General features: G+C 47.0%; 1 protein-coding gene across 1 annotated transcript in view; it reads left to right on the top strand.

Moving 5' to 3' along the window:
• The window catches only part of LOC139230071 (uncharacterized), a 33532-nt gene extending 24111 nt beyond the window's left edge, over nucleotides 1–9421 (top strand). Inside the window, exon 2 of the mRNA XM_070861866.1 lies at nucleotides 8565–9421. Coding sequence (XP_070717967.1) covers nucleotides 8633–9421 — 789 coding nt within the window. The 5' untranslated portion in view covers nucleotides 8565–8632. The remainder of the gene's footprint in view (nucleotides 1–8564) is intronic.
• The last annotated feature ends 6864 nt before the right edge of the window (nucleotides 9422–16285 follow it).

The raw sequence follows: 16285 nt of genomic DNA, 5'->3' as shown, positions 1-16285 counted from the left end.
AACTAAAGAACAGGTTAGGCTGCGCCAAAATGAAGAAATTCAACGGGGAAACTTAAAACATTCTTTTGGGGTATACTTGGGCCCCCAAAAAATGGGCGTAACTCTTCAAGTACGCCAAAAAAAAGCTTTGGGGAAAATTGAGCCCTATAATTTAAATTTTTTAAATAGAATCTCCTGATGTGTGTATTATGTTATCACAAAGTAATTTGACCTAAATGTCTTCTTTAACACAGGAAAAGTGAATTAGAAACAGAAATGCTACTATATAGAGATTGATAATTGAGATAATTGGTACAAAGCTTTCAACTTTTTATGTTGTTAACATTGGCAAAATACATAACATGAAGGTGGTGAGTCACTTTTTGGAATCAGAACATCTTGGTTAATCACTGTGAGAACCTGAAGGAGCACAGTGCATGCTGCAGGAAATGGAAATAGTATCCTGAGGGATTGTGGGAAACAAAGACATTGAAGTGAGTTGTTGCTGGAGGCAACAGCACTCTGTCAGAATCAGTGTGAAAAACACGCAATGCAAATGAACAAAGAATTACTCTAACAAATGGGAGTACTGCCAAGAGTCATATTGCCTCACAATAAGAAACAAGTGTGTTTCAGTGAATCGCAATAAATCTCTGATTCTAAAAGAACAATTTGCGATTGCCGAATCGCTGGAACTCTCAATGGAATTTAATGAGAAGGAAGACCACCACAACACATCCCTGTGAATAATAGGGATGTCATGGTGAATGAAAGAAGAGCCTCAGCGAGATACTGGGAGAAACAGGTGCATTGCAGTTAGTCACTTTGAGAAACAGGATCACTGTAATGAGTTGCCGGCAGGCATGTGGGTATTGAGGAGAATCCCTGTGAGAAATAAGAACAACATGGAAAATTATTGTGGGAAAACAAGCGTTTGCACTCAGAAGAAATTCTGATGCAATTTGATATGGATTTGAAAGGAAATACAAACCTAATGCCATGTTTGCCAGCATAACAACAGTCACTCCACTCTGCAAAAGCATTGTATGAAGCACTTTTTGCTGCCTTGACAACATCATAAGGTGCTAAATAAATTGAAGCCTTTCTTTCTTCTTTATTAATTCGTTGATATCATCATGTGACAATATATATTTGCCATTCACTTTAAAATTGATGGGCCAGATTTTGCTGTCAAAATAATGGTGAGGTAATGTTTTGACCAGAGTGGGAAGTTTAGAGTCAGTCAGTCTACACAGAAATAAGTATATGGGGCTGAAGCAGGCCCACGAAATGAAACGTGTCAAATGGCATAACCATTGAACTAAGGAACGAAAGTTGGATATAAGCATTTGTTGACTGACACAGTTTCATAGGAAATACCGTAAAATCACGTGTACTCACGTTCATAGTTCTGATTTTCCCTTTCTTGCTTGTACTTGGCTCTGTCGATCTTGAATTTATCAGTGAAATGCATATAGCACTGCTGATGATATCCAATCGAATGTGGGATTGTTGCGAGTCTTTCTGGTGCGATAACCAGCTCCAGATCTAAACTTTCGATGGCATTCTGTGCAATTTTAGCTTCTCTAGTTCCAGTAAATTACCATTGATGAACACTCATGAAAAATGTTATCCAGCTAGAGTCCGAAAAACAAATGATGTTGCCTTTGGTTCCTGCCATTGTTTTGGTGCATGCAGTCACTGACTCTAATTGGTCTAGTACAGAGATTATGGTTGGCTGATTTTACGGTACTGACAAATGCAGCAGTTGTGATTGGTCATTTAAGTAACTCGCAATTACGTCATCACTCTGGGTTTTGATGAGATTCCCGCCTATTTTCTAATAAGTGGTCCCTAAATTAATATTGGTGTGAATATGAAGTATTTCCACAGAAGGGAGTACAGAAAAGCATTTTTTTGAGACTCAGCCCACGGTTTATACATGTGACTCCAATCTTACACTACTTGGTTGACTCTTAATGCTCACATTCCAAGAACGCATTAAAAATGCATGAGGCAAATGCAACTTACGATATGCAAACAAATAATACAATTTTAATCTTCTGATCAGTAGGATTGGACAATCTTTGTATTGCAACTGTAGTTGGGATGGGCACTCAAAATACAATATGTGAATGACACATTTAAAAAAATCTTCAGCAATATGCAGGCCTTAGCCAAGTGGAGTGTTCTGTGTTGTTATTTATTCTTATACTGCTGAAACATAAGTACCCAATAACCCAACCCTCCCTGTCGCTCATATTGTGCTTTTTTTCCTTTTACTCGCTTTTGTTGGTAGCGGTGGTTATGATAGCAAGGGAAAGGATGTAATGACCCTTTAAACCTCCAGTGTTATATGTGATCATTCTTCTCATTCCAGTAAGCATCAGTATTGGCAAGTACAAGTGCACCAGCAGAGTCAAATTATAATTGAAATATTTATTTGAGTCTTTTAAAATCTACTTAAAGTTAATGGTAAAAGCAAGATAAAAATCTTGCCTAAGGAATTTGAACGATGCAATTTGTATAGCAAAGGGACAAAATTGATAGTTGGCATAAACCTCTCTTATCTTATAATTTTGTTGTAGACTATTTGAGTATGGTCTACTGATCACAAAGAGACTGTGTAGTGTAGTTTGTCCACTTACAGCAGCAACTGACGCCACTAATTAAGTTCTGTTATTCTGCCACATTAGCTGAGATAACAAGAGATGACTGGTTCCAACTGGTCTTATTCATCCGACTGTGAACAAAATTGAACGTTTGCTTTATACTGATATGGAAAAATGCAGCTGTTGAGAAACTTCTGGTCCTACTATTGTGTGGTGACTGATGCTTCGGGCCAGATTTCCACTCTCACACAAGATGTTTGTTACCAAGTCTATCCTCGAACATAAGAAAAGCTTTCTGTAAATATTTATTTTGCCGAAGCAAAACTATAACATGAAATAATTGAGTGAAAGGACTCAGTAATGATGTCTAGTTTATTACATTTGTCCAGGTCTGAGTATTTCTGGCAAACCAAATGGGAAAAATCTGCACCATTGTGTAGAGATCTTAGGATTTTTCTATTCATTTATTTCCAGTGGTCCAGTTCTCTAATTCTGTTGTAATAATGTCTGTTTGTTGATATATTTTTCTGCAATTATAGTTATATTGATATATTTTTCTATTTATTGCATTTTCATACCTGAAGAGCCAAAATCCCATTTTAAAACGTTGATGATGATGGTTAGATTTACTCATAATCTTGTTTAAAATGTGAAATTAATAACTTCAAATAATGAGAAATCTCTGCCTGCAGTATCTCTTACTTTGGCACTACTCTTAGAACTATTACAAAAATGTGTATGAAGGAAATGAATGAAGGATATCTGCCATTTCTCTTGTATTATTCTAGCAGGGCGGGATGAGCTAAACGGTACTCTGCTTCACTTCATAATGCTATGATGAGCTTCCCCACACCACTCCATGAACCTTTTGAAAAAAAAACTTACTGTTGTCAATTGACAGCATACACATTTTATCTCAATAGCATCAAAGTAAAATACTGGCACTGATTTTACAGTAGATACAACGGTGAGACTATCAGCACTCACAGTTATTAAAGTGTAAATCGGACAGGAATTTCTGGAGACCATACAAATGGAAATCAGGAAGTTGCTGCCCGAGTTGCCCTACTCCTCCAGAAGCTTTGCTACAGCAATATCTCGCTAAGAGACTTGGCATTGAATGGCATGAAGTTGCTGTACTTATGTGATAGATACACACTAAACTTGTCAGAAAAAGTTAGGGCTTGTCCATGCCAGTGTAAATAAATTTTTAACAGCATGCTATGTCTTAATTACTACCAAAACAACCTCTCTGGCACTGAAAATTAACTTTTAAAGTGTAGAGTCTCATTCCTTCAGGGTTTAATTATTGTTGGAGATTTTAAAAAGTAAAAAATATGCTAATACTTTTTTTGCTTTTTCTTTCTCTTTTATCTCTCTCTCTTAATCCTATCTTTCTTTCCCTCTCTTTATTTTGCCTTCTGTACATGATTTTACATTGAATTAACTATTCTTAACTGAAACTTCCTGGTTCAGGCTCTGCACAGCTCTATAAAAATTCTTCAATCTGATTGATTAAGGAGCTACACAGTTGCTTTTCCTGTTCACACTGGTTCCAGATGCCCTATAGAGGGCACTGTGCTGAAGTGGCTTTCTATTCACTACAAGTTCCATTAAAAAAGCCCATTGAAAAATCTATGGGCAACTGTAAGTGTAATGAATGGCTGTCACCGTTCGTTCGCCGCAGATCGCAAAATCCACCCCAATGCAACTGGTTCACTAATGTCCTTCCAAGCAAGGAACCTGTCACTACTAATTGGTCTAGTCTTCAGAACCCTTTCACACAAAGCTACTCCCGCTCCTCTTGCAGGACAAGCTGGCAAGAAAGCAAAGAGATACTGCAAGAACCAGGGAGGTGCAGCCATGTTGAAATTCCTCACTCCAATGAAAGATGCTGTCATCAACATAATTAGTAGCGGGAGAAGATGAAATGTTTGAGATGGCTAGGCTAAAGGCCACGTGCAGCAGAATGCTTGGCTATTGCCCTTTTCTTTTATCTTTCCTCAAAAAATCGCAATCAGTGATCAGTACCTGAGGTGGTATCGACAGTGAATTGGAGGGGCCTGCACAAGGTAATTTATTCAGCATAAGTGAGCAAGAGAAGGTAAAAATGGGAAGGACAGTTCGAGAAAGGGTTTGCAGGAGGGCAAGATTGGGTCCTAGCTCTGTTGAAGAGGCCCAGCCTTCAAAAGAAAAATGTTTCATATGCACTCGCAATTGGTCAATGTATTGGACTACCTGCCTGGGAGCTAGCACATTATGTCAGAGAGTGTGTCCGCTACCAACCAGACTGTTAATGGGATTCTGGAGCATGATATCAACATTGCATTCAAGCAGACACTGCAGTTGGGACTTCCTTGCAGGAATCTCTGAGACCAGCCATTGCATCTCTCAGGGATGCTCAGCCTGGCAGCATGCAAGCTTTGTGCTTTAACATCTCCTCCACATCAGACAGATAGGACTGAATAGATAGGGGCTTCACTCATGTTATGAATGACCTATAGTCTTCTCTCCTGCAGATCAGTGGGAGTTCTGAGCCACAGCCCCATAGCAGGGAATGCAATAGGAATGGAACATGTTACCCTCTCTCAGGATGACAGCAATATTCATACCCTTCACCACCCCTTCAATTAATACCACCTCTGGTACCAGGAAGCCAGCTGGGATAGACTGCCAAAGTAGCCATCGAGATGCTGCAGTCTACAGCTGGGCACTCTAAGGCCTGAGCTCCTAGAAGTCGGCAATCATGAGCATCTCAAGAAACCTCATCTGAGCCACAGCACCCTTGCAGCTCTCGTGTGAGAGCCACTAGGGAAGCATTTTGTAGGAACACTAGAGTAGGAAAAAGATCACTTAAGAAAGCCATTATCAGCGAAAACTTGGGTGCTAACTAATTTGATGGCATTTATGTAAGCCATAATGTTCCTGGATGAGCTGGTGACCTGAATATCAATGTTGGTTATTTTGGGCAGAAGTAGTTTATTGGAGATTGGAAGGACTGGAGAGGTGGTGTTCAGGATTGTTAATAGGGGGAGGGGAAAGGGAATGTTTAGATACAGTACTCTTCAATGAGTTGCTGCCGAAGAGCTCTAGCTGCTAGATGGTGTTGGTACCCGTCCTCAATGTCATCTGTGTTGGCTTTGTCATCTGTTTGAAGGTCTTCATCCATTCATGCCTTCATATGTTGTCCTGTTGCAGAGCAAAGTCATGCAACATGCAGAAAACCAATATGACATGTCATTCTCTGTTTGGGCTGTATTGGAGGAACCCTAACCTGTTCAGGCAGTGGAAGCATTTACTGAGCACTTCAATGGTCTGCTTTATAATAACATAAGAATTAAGAGCAGGAGTAGGCCATTCAGCCCTTCGAGCCTGCTCTGCCATTCACTAAGATAATGGCTGATCTTCGACCTCAACTCCACTTTCCTGCCCGATCATTATATCCCATGCTTCACTTAGTATCCAAAATCCTATTGATCTCTGACATGAATATACCCAATAATGGCTCTGTCCAATCTGTCAATCTGGTTGTAGCACAGTTTGGCCAGTGAGTATGGGTTCCTTGGATATTTCATGAGCCAGTTGTGCAAGGAATAGCCCTTTGTCACCAAAAAACCAGTCTCTGACTTACTGTGCAGGATCTAAGAGTTGGTGATGGACAGAGACGCAGTACCCTGGCCATTGGCCTCCAGTCCCATTCACATCCTGCAGTAAATGAGATTAGTGAACTAAGTCACAGGGCACTATACTGACTATGCATCAGGTCAAGGTCAGGTCAGGACTACATCTCAGGTTATGTTATCATTGATACTATGACGACACTCATTTAATATTTTATTATGTTTCCAAACAATCAAACCGATACCTTGATGAAACCCTGTATAAACAGTAAACAACAACGCTTTAATAAAAAAATACTCCTTACATTTTGAAATTAAATTGACAATGACAACAAATTAGAACAAGACAGCACAATTTTTTTAGACAACTATCATTTGTCATTTGCATTCCATTTTCTCCACAGAGGCAACTACAAGTATAACATTACATTAGTCTTTTCCTAGATTTTTGTCAGTTAAACTCGTCAATGATTTTCGAGAAGTCAAGTCCTCTAAGTTCTTTGCTCTTGATGCTCATGATTGAAAGACTATTAAGTCGATCTTGTACCATTTGGTTCCTGACCTCATCTTTGATGCGTTTTAGTTTCGAGAAGGATCACTCACCACTGCAATTTGATACCATCATCGACAGATATATCCGAATAGCTATTTCAACGTTAGAAAAGGTTTGGGTGAGGGCATGGAAGTGGTACATTCTCAGCTCTGCTGACTTAGTTTGTTTGACACAAATTGAGATTTGAAGCTCTGTTAAGGATTTCACCAAGCTAGAGAACTGGATGAATTCACTTTTAATCATAGATTCCAGATCTTTGGGATAGGAGCGGGCAAGATTTGCTGCGGCTTGCTTGATCTCTTGAGTCGAGAGAATGGCTAACTTGGACAGGAATCCAAACTTACAGTTGATTTCCTTATATGCTTCAAAGCGGCATTTCAAGGTACTGATTAGTTGATCAATGATGACAAGTAACAATTCAGTTTTGAGTTTCTCCTTTGGGTGACAGCACAGTGTTTTCAGCACCTCCATCGTCATAGCGACTGTTGCGTACTTGGACGCGCCTCTGAACTGAAATGTGCTCACTGTGGCCACACAGTTTAATTCCTTGGTCTTCGAAGTTCTCAAACTCTATCCGCTGGGTCATGACAAAATAAACAAGGGACTCGATTAAGGACACCATGACATTTAGATTCAAGCCGGTCTCTTGAAGCGAGACATTGGTCAGGTGAAAGTGCTTTAAGACTGTGGGTCCGAACTTGCTGACCTGTAAGGGGCGGTCCTCGGGTGGCACCTACCTTTTTGGCGCCAGTTGCCGCTGGGTCCAGTCAGGAGTCATTTCGCCACGGTAATGTGGGCGGCAGTGGCAGGCAGCGGGAGTCGGCGGGCGGGAGTGGGCGTCAGCGGGCGGCGGCGTCAGTGGGCGAGAGGTGCAGGGCCTCTCGGATCGGAAAACTTCGGAAGCCCTGCACCGCGCATGCGTGAGATTTGGGTTTTTGTTTTGTAGTCCTATTATCAACCTGACGTCAGTTTTGCCGTGATTGAGGCTGCTGGGACATCTGCGCATGTGCTTAAATGGTGATCACTCTCTTGCACCTGCCAGTTGTAGAGGGGAGAGTGTTGGACATACAGAGCTGCAAACTTTTCAGAAGCCATTCCTATGTGATTTAATATGAGTGGAAAAAAAGCATCAAAGAAGACTGTCAAGACCAGACCTAGAGCTCCCTGGTTTAATGATGAGGAATTGGAGGAGCTTGTATCAGAGGTGGAACATGGGTATAAAGACCTCACCTGGGATGGTCATGGTAAACCTCCACCACCCTAATACAGATGCATTTGGAGGGAGATTGGTGAGGCCGTGTCCTCAATGGGCAACACTGAGCAGGATGGAGACCAGTGTAGGAAACGTTGGACCGATGTGGTGGCATCAGCAATACTGAGTAAACATTTATTGGACCCCTCCCATACAATTCCAAAAGGTTATGCCCCAGATGTGTGTGTGTGTGGGAGTGTGTGTGTGGCATGAACAAAGGGGATAAAGGCTGCAAAGTTTCTTTCTGCTGAAGAAAAATACATCCAAGGCAGCAAGCCTCAGTGCCACGGGATGGGGCCCAGCAGAAGTGATAGAGTTGAGCAGCCTGGAGGAGCATGCCTTGGTATTGGTGGGTGACTGCCGTTGTGCAAGCACAAAGAGTGATGCAGATCCCGTGGTAGAGCATGGTAAGGTTATAATAATCTCCAGTGTGAGTAACGCTCATGACATGAAAGGTCATGCAATGTTAAGGCAAATGCGTTTTAACGTTCAGTTTGTCGGCCATTATTGGTGTGCCCATAGACTGAAATGTTGTCCTCTACTTGCAGGTGGTGAGTTGAACAGCACCGATCAATGCACACCATCCACCTCTAGCACTCAAAGTAGTGTGACCCCAATGTCTCCCACCCTGACGTTGTCTCCAGCCCAAGACAGTGGCTCCTTCCTCCACCCCCCCCCGCCCCCCTCACGATCACCCATATCCATCGCATCCAATTTCGCCACCCAGAGTCACGAAGAACAGGAGAGAGACGAGGGCGAAGGGCCTGTGTTTGAGCCCCTTGACGTCGAGGAGCTGGAAGAGGATGACACCAGCCTCCTGCCATATGCGCCACCTGTTCGGAGAATCTCGGTGTCGGGCTCTGAATTCATGGGCTTTGAATCGGATGCAACACGTGCAAGTGCTGCCAGGCACAGATGTCATGGAGCTGAACCAACCAAGACGCATGAACCCACAAGGGCCGAACAAGCTGCTGAGGATGCAGGATGGCTCACAGCTATTCATAAGATAGTCCAGCTATCGAGGACGAGTGTCGATCTAGGTCGGGATCTGCTGCAGACCATGGCTGGGATAGCTGCCAGCACCGCTACCCTCGCTCAGCACCATACTGACAGCATGGACCGGCTCATTCGTGCAGTGGAGCACAATACCCAGTCTGCTGAGGCGATGAGGCAAGCGATGGCTTCTGGGCAGGTCGTGCAAGCACCCAACCCCACACCTTCAAGACAGACAAATCCCGAGGAGCCAGAGATGCCGGTGCCTTCAGTTATGCCCCTACCTTCTCACCAAGATGGATACATCTGCATTGATCTGGCTGTCCTCCTGCACAACCTGCACAAGCAGAGGCAGGGAGGGGCAGGGTTGCGGGAAGCCATCTTGAAGGCGGGACAAAGAAGAGGACGATGAGCCTCACATCAAGGGGGGGGGGAAAGAAAGATGTTGGTAGCAGTTAGAGGGTGGGTGTTGGTGGTGGAGATGTTCGTGAATGTTAGTATGTTATGTCACTTTTGTAAATATGCACTTTTAAATACAGTCACAATGTTCACCCTCTTGTAATCAGTGTCTCATTTCCACGTAATCTGTGGTGCCTTGTGGGAAACACACAGCTGTCACACAGGTGTTCTGATGTATTAGGAATATATTGCCCTCCACATATGATTCCACTGTATAATGGGTCCTGTCATCAGGCCATCGCAACACGACAAATAAGGGTCACCAATGCAGAAAGGCTGCCATTCAATGAGAGTCACTTGAACTACTTTCAGGGCCCACATTAATGCTTGCAGGTCAAGCCACATTTTATGACGCCCCTGAGATGACATGTTCATCAGTTACATTACAGTCCATTATATTTATTTTACTGTCTTCCATACCTCATGTAATGTTCTCAATATCAGTAGCAGCAATCTGCCATAGCTTTACATCTTACAACTTTCGCTTAATAACTGACATAAGCTCATGCCATCTGCACAGTCACAATCAGTCACTAAATAGGTTCCACATGAAATGGTCTCAAAACTCTTGCAGGGCATCTCCATTGAGCCTTTACCATCTTCCTCAACTCATTGCCGCTTCCTCTACCACACCTTCCCTTCAACAGAGTCATATGGAGTTACATATCTGAACTTTCTCTGTGCGGGTTAAGGTCCATCACCTCACTATTTATGTCCCACTGATAGTGCTGTTGCATCTGAACAATATCTGCGAAGTGCAGCGCTGCAGCAATCTGAGCGATTCTCCCTGTCGCCCGACTCTCAGCCAGTTTAGACCAGCTCTTTGCCAGCGGTCCTTCTGGTGGGCGGCAGGGCGATTTTGGTCGGTCATTGCTCAGGAAAATGCCGGATTTCCAGCTTCTGGCATGGACGGGCGGCAGGACGGTGCGCCGGTGGAACCTCCGCGACCAATCTACCGGCGGGCAGAACGTGGGCCGCAGATGGGCAGCACCAGAGGAATCGCCGAAAAAATCTTCATTTATGGCGGAACCTCGGCGGCTGTGGGCGGGACTTCAACAAGTTTGGGCCCTGTGTTCCAAATAACAGTGAGAATAGCTGAAACCAGTTCACGCAGTTTGTCAAGTGTAGGTGTGACGTCCAAAATCTGGAGTTCCAGAAACCGGAAAATGTTCCCCACCTCGGCCGCCCGACCTCCCCCGGCCTCGTCCCGACCTTCCCTGGCCTCCGGCCGCCCAATCTCTCCCGGCCTCCGGCGCGACCTCCCCCGACCTCCGGCCATCCGACCTCCCCCGGCCTCGGCCCCACCTCTGTACGTCAGACCTCCCCCAGCCTCCCCTGACCACCTCCAGCCGCCGGCCTGAACTCCCCCGGCCTCGGCCCGACCTCCCCCAGCTTCCGGCCGCCCGACCTCCCCCTGCCTTGGCCCGACCTCTGGCCACCCTCCGACCTCTGGCCAATCTCCTCTGACCTCCTGCGGCCTGACTGACCATCCCCCCACCCTCCCCGGCCTTGGCCCAACCGATCCCCCCGACCTCCGGAGGCCCGACCGACCGCACCTGGCCTCGGCTGACTCCCTCTCCCCCCCACCCAGCCTTGATCGACTGACCCCCATGACCGACCCCCCGACTTCTGGCGACCCAACCGACCCCCCTCCGACCTGCGGTGGCACAATCAATCTCCCCTGGCCTCGGCCGACCACCCGCCGCCCTCTCCAGCCTATGCCCGACCGACCCCCCCTGGCCAACCTCTGCGACTGACCCCCCTCCGACCTCTGGCAGTCCGACCGATCCCCCCGACCTCCGGCGGCCCGACCGATCTCCCCCAGCCTTGGCCCGACCTCCTCCCCCTGACCGAACCCTGCCTCGGCCCGACCTCCCTGACCTCCTCCTGCCTTCAGCCATCTGATCTCCTCTGGCCTCCTGCCACCTAACCTCCTCCGGCCTCCGGTCCGACCTCCCCGGCCTCCGGCCACCCAACCTCCCCCGGCCTCAACCCGACCTCTGGCCGAACTCCCTCGACCTCCTGCGGCCCCACTGACCTCTCCCCCATCCACCCTCTGCCTCGGCCCAACCGATCCCCCCAACCTCCGGCGGCCCGACTGACCCACCCCCACCCCATCCTCAGCGCAACCGACCCCCCTGACCTCTGGCGGCCCGACCCACCCCACCCGGCCTCAACCCGACCCACCCCCCTGACCTCTGGCGGCCCGACCAATCCCCCCGACTTCTGGCGGCCCAACCGATCTCCCCCAGCCTCAGACCAATCTCCCCCCCGCCCCCGGCCTCAGCCCAACCTCCCCTGGCCTCCGGCCTGACCTCGCCCTGCCTCGGCCCAACCTCTGGCCACCCCCCGATCTCCGGCCGATCTCCCCCGACCTCCTGCGGCTCGACCAACCTTCCCCCACCTCGGCCCAACCTCTGGCTGAACTCCCTCGACCACCTGCTGTTCGACTGACCTCCCCCCACCATTCTCAGCCTGACCGACCCCCCTGACCTCCGGTGGCCCGACCGGCCCTCCCGGCCTTGGCCCGATCAACCTTCCTTGGTCTCGGCCGATCCCTCCCCTCCCCCCGGCCTTGTCCGACCTTCTCTCCCAGCCTCGACCCGACCGACCCCCTTGATCAACCTCCCTCCAACCGACTCCCCCGACCTCCGGCGGTCCGACCGACCCCTCTGACCGACCCTCCCGTCCTCTGGCGGCCCGACCGACCCCCCAACCGACTCCCCCCGACCGACCCCCCAGACCTCCGGCGGCCAGACCGATCTCCCCAGCCTCGGCTTGACCTCCCCCAACGACTTCTGGTGGCCCGACCGATCTCCCCCAGCCTCGGACCGACCTCCCCACCCGACCTCCCCCGGCCTCGGCCTGACCTCTCCCGGCCTAGGCCCGACCTCCCCCAGCCTTGGCCTGACCCCCCCCCCCGCCCCGCCCCCGACCTCTCCCGGCCTTGGCCCGACCTACCCCGGCCTTGGCCCGACCTCCCCTGGCCTCTGCCCGACACCCCAATCCCCCACCTCCGGTGGCCCGGCCGACTCCCACTCCCCTACCCTACCTACCTCCCTCGACCCAGGCAAAGATGTTCAGAAATCTGGAAATATCTGGAATCCGGAACGGCCTCGGTCCAGAGGTTTCCGGATGTTTGACGTCACACTGTATCAACTGAGCTTAATTTCTGCATTCAACTTTCTGTTCCACGTCAGTTACCAGGGATTCCAACACTTCGCATATAGGGAGTGTAACCTTTGAGCAGGGCTGACGCTGCTTCATACCTTGCCGACCATTGAGTAGCAGAAAGTTGTTTGACGACAGATAGCTCTAAAGGCCTTAGTTTTTCATAAAACAGTCGCCAGCAATACGTCGATGCAGAGAGAAAAGCGTTCAACTTTTGTACAATGTCAAAAAATCTGATGATCACTGGGCTGCATGCGCCACTGTTTTTCCCAACAAGGTTGAGTGAGTGCACTGTGCATGGTATAAACATCGCATATGGGCATTGCTCTTTGATAATAGTTTGGACACCAATGTATTTCCCACTAATATTTGAAGCATTTTCATAAGATTGCCTGCAACAATTTTGTATGTCAATCCCGTTCTTAACCAGAAAGGTCAGTATTATTTCTGCTATTCCTTGTCTGATTTTCGGCAAAAACTTTAGGAACCTTTCCTCAGGACCAGTCGGTAGAACAGAGCGAACGACAAAGGTCAGCTGATCTGAGTGTGTGGCATCTGGCATTGAATCAACAGATATTGAATAGAACTTCGCTGAATTCAATTACTGGATAATAATCTCAAGTACTTTGCCACCCATCAGACTAATCAGTTCTTCACAAGTGGTGGAAGACAAGTATGATGTATGCCCCTTGACTTTGTTGGCGGACCGCTGGATGTGTTCAGCAAGAAATGCATTGTAGTTTCCGAGAACCACCAACACACCCAGATAATTACCATTACTCGGAAACCCAACGTTTTTGTCTCTGCCTCGTTCACAGAGAAATGTTATCACACAGACAGCCCGCTCTAGTACCTTGCACCACCAGTACTGCCGTTCATGACAATATGACCATCCACACAAGTACACATTACTACCATGGCTTCTCTATGCTGGTGGCTGTTTTCGTGAGATGAAATCCGCTCAACTCCATGCTTCCAATCATTAAACCCATGAGTAAATTGGTTACTTGTTCATGCTGTGATCTTGCAAGCACTCTACTGTTTGAAGGTGAATAACAGAGCCATGTTTGCTCCACATGTTCCCCTGTCAGTGGGTACACACATGTGAAGAAGGACTTCGAGCAGTATCAGCGATATCCTTCCTTGGCATAAATCACGCCAGAGTTTTGGAAGTCTTTATCACAGTTTTGGTACTCCTCACTACCTTTTGCAATCCAATGGCTTTGCCTGTCTCTGAGATATTGTCTCCCCACAGCCCAGTGTCACTCATAAGTTGTGCCTCTTTCAGCTCAGTGTGCACCAGTTGGTTTTCATCTTCTTCAACTTTTTGGATTTGGAGCTCCAACTCGGCCAACTCCCGATCCGGTGCCACTAGTGGTTCCGTTGTTGAAGTTGACAGCACAGTGTCGTATTGGCCTTCATCTTCACGATCTTGAGTTTGTTTAAGCAGTTTAGCTAATCGTGTAGCTGGTGCTCTTTCCTTTTTTTCGCCCGCGATTTCTAGAGAATGCATCTCCAGAAAATTGTATCTAGAGTCTGTTTACATCAAGTCAAGAATAACATGCTCCTGAGTCCTCGCGACTTCGCTCTGCTCTTGCTACATCACTTATTTCAATGCTGTTTACCCTTACTCTTAATCCAACCTTGTATGTGCCACACTCTAGGCTTGGGCCCCGGGTGACTGTTCCATCTGCTCCCCCCCCATCCGTCCCTGGTGATGGAGGATCGGTGCAGTATGAAAGCATCATGTAAACTTCCAGGCAACTTGGCAGACTCCTGCATAATACACTAGTGGTGATCATATACCAGCTGCACAATTAAGGAATGGAATCCCTTCTGGTTCATGAAGGCAGTGGGCTCATTTGCAGGAGCCCTCATAATGATCTGAGAGCAGTGAATGACAATGAACTTGGGGGAGCACTGCAATCTGTGAAAAGCCCAGAGAACTATACCACTGTTTGGGGTTGTCCATGAGGAATGTGAGGAACTTAATTGCTCTTGCAAACATGGTATCAATTATCTGCTTAACACATGCAAGAACTGCAGATTGACTGATATTGCTGATGGCCCCTGTTGCAGCCTAGGAGGAACTGGAGGTTAAAAATATGTTGTTTCACAAGCAATGTATTGCCAGTTGGTTGAAAATTTTATGGTAAGAGACAGTCTGTGCCAACTTCCCTGGGAAAGCACAGTCTTCCGATACTTTGCTTCTCAGAGAACTAGAGGTAGGTGACTCTGGATCTATGTAACCTATTTGGAGAGTACAAGGTACCTGCCCCAGGCTCTCATCACTTCGCGAACCCCTAACCCAATATCAACCCCAAAACCCATGTCCCAGCACTTAACTTGGATCCGACTTTCCGCTCCTTTCTCCAAAATGAACAAGGAGTTGGCCAGCGGCATGTTAATGAGGTCGGCCGTTAATATTGGTTGGGCCTCCTACTGCCACTCCCAGACAGGCTGCCACTCACAAGGCTACTTTCCTGTCCGGCAGTTAAAATTCCCACCTGAATCTTAGGAGACTTATAGATGGACAGCTTCACAGAAGACGTTTTTCCTCATCTGATGTCCAAACAAATCAATACAAGTCAATTCAAATCAACTCAAACAAAATAAAATGAAAACAAACAAAATCAAATCAAATCAAATACAACGATCCTGTCTAAATCAAAACAAATCCAATCCAATCCAATCCCACTTCTCCCCCATTGCCTCCCCCTCAGTCAGAGCCCCAGATGCTGAGTCGGCCCCTGCACAGTTGCAGGAGGAGCAGTCTTTGGCGGGGTCCTCACAGGCTCCAAAACTTAGAGGAAGTCGCCAAAAGTGTCAAAGCAGTTAAAGCAGAGTAGTGTTCAGGCTGCCTCTACCTCTGCTGAAGCCACAGGGGTTTCACCTCATAGAACCACATATAAACGAAAAAAGGACACAATCCTAGATGCTCAAAGGTACATAAGAACATAAGAAATAGGAACAGGAGTAGGCCATATGGCACCTCAAGCCTGCTCCGCAATTCAATAAGATCATGGCTGACCTGATCATGGACTCAGCTCCACTTCCCCGCCCATTCCCCATAACCCCTTATCCCCTTATTGTTTATGACAATGTCTATTTCTGTCTTAAATTTATTCAATGTCCCAGCTTCCACAGCTTTCTGAGGCAGTGAATTCCACAGATTTACAACCCTCGGAGAGAAGAAATTCCTCCTCATCTCTGTTTTAAATGGGTGGCCCCTTATTCTAAGATCATGCCCTCTAGTTGGAATCAATAATTAAGGATGAAATAGCAACGCATTTGGAAAGCAGTGACAGGATTGGTCCAAGTCAGCATGGATTTATGAAAGGGAAATCATGCTTGACAAATCTTCTGGAATTTTTTGAGGATGTAACTAGTAGAGGGGGACAAGGGGGAATCAGTAGATGTGGTGTATTTGGACTTTCAAAAGGCTTTTGACAAGGTCCCACACAAGAGATTGGTGTGCAAAATCAAAGCACATGGTATTGGGGATAATGTACTGATGTGGATAGAGAACTGGTTGGCAGACAAGAAGCAGAGAGTTGGGATAAACTGGTCCTTTTCAGAATGGCAGGCAGTGACTAGTGGAGTGCCGCAGGGCTCAGTGCTGGGACCCCAGCTCTTTACAATATAC

This window comes from Pristiophorus japonicus, chromosome 2 (assembly GCF_044704955.1).
Source record: "Pristiophorus japonicus isolate sPriJap1 chromosome 2, sPriJap1.hap1, whole genome shotgun sequence".
NCBI lineage: Eukaryota > Metazoa > Chordata > Chondrichthyes > Pristiophoridae > Pristiophorus > Pristiophorus japonicus.
This window is presented reverse-complemented; position numbering and strand designations above follow the sequence as displayed.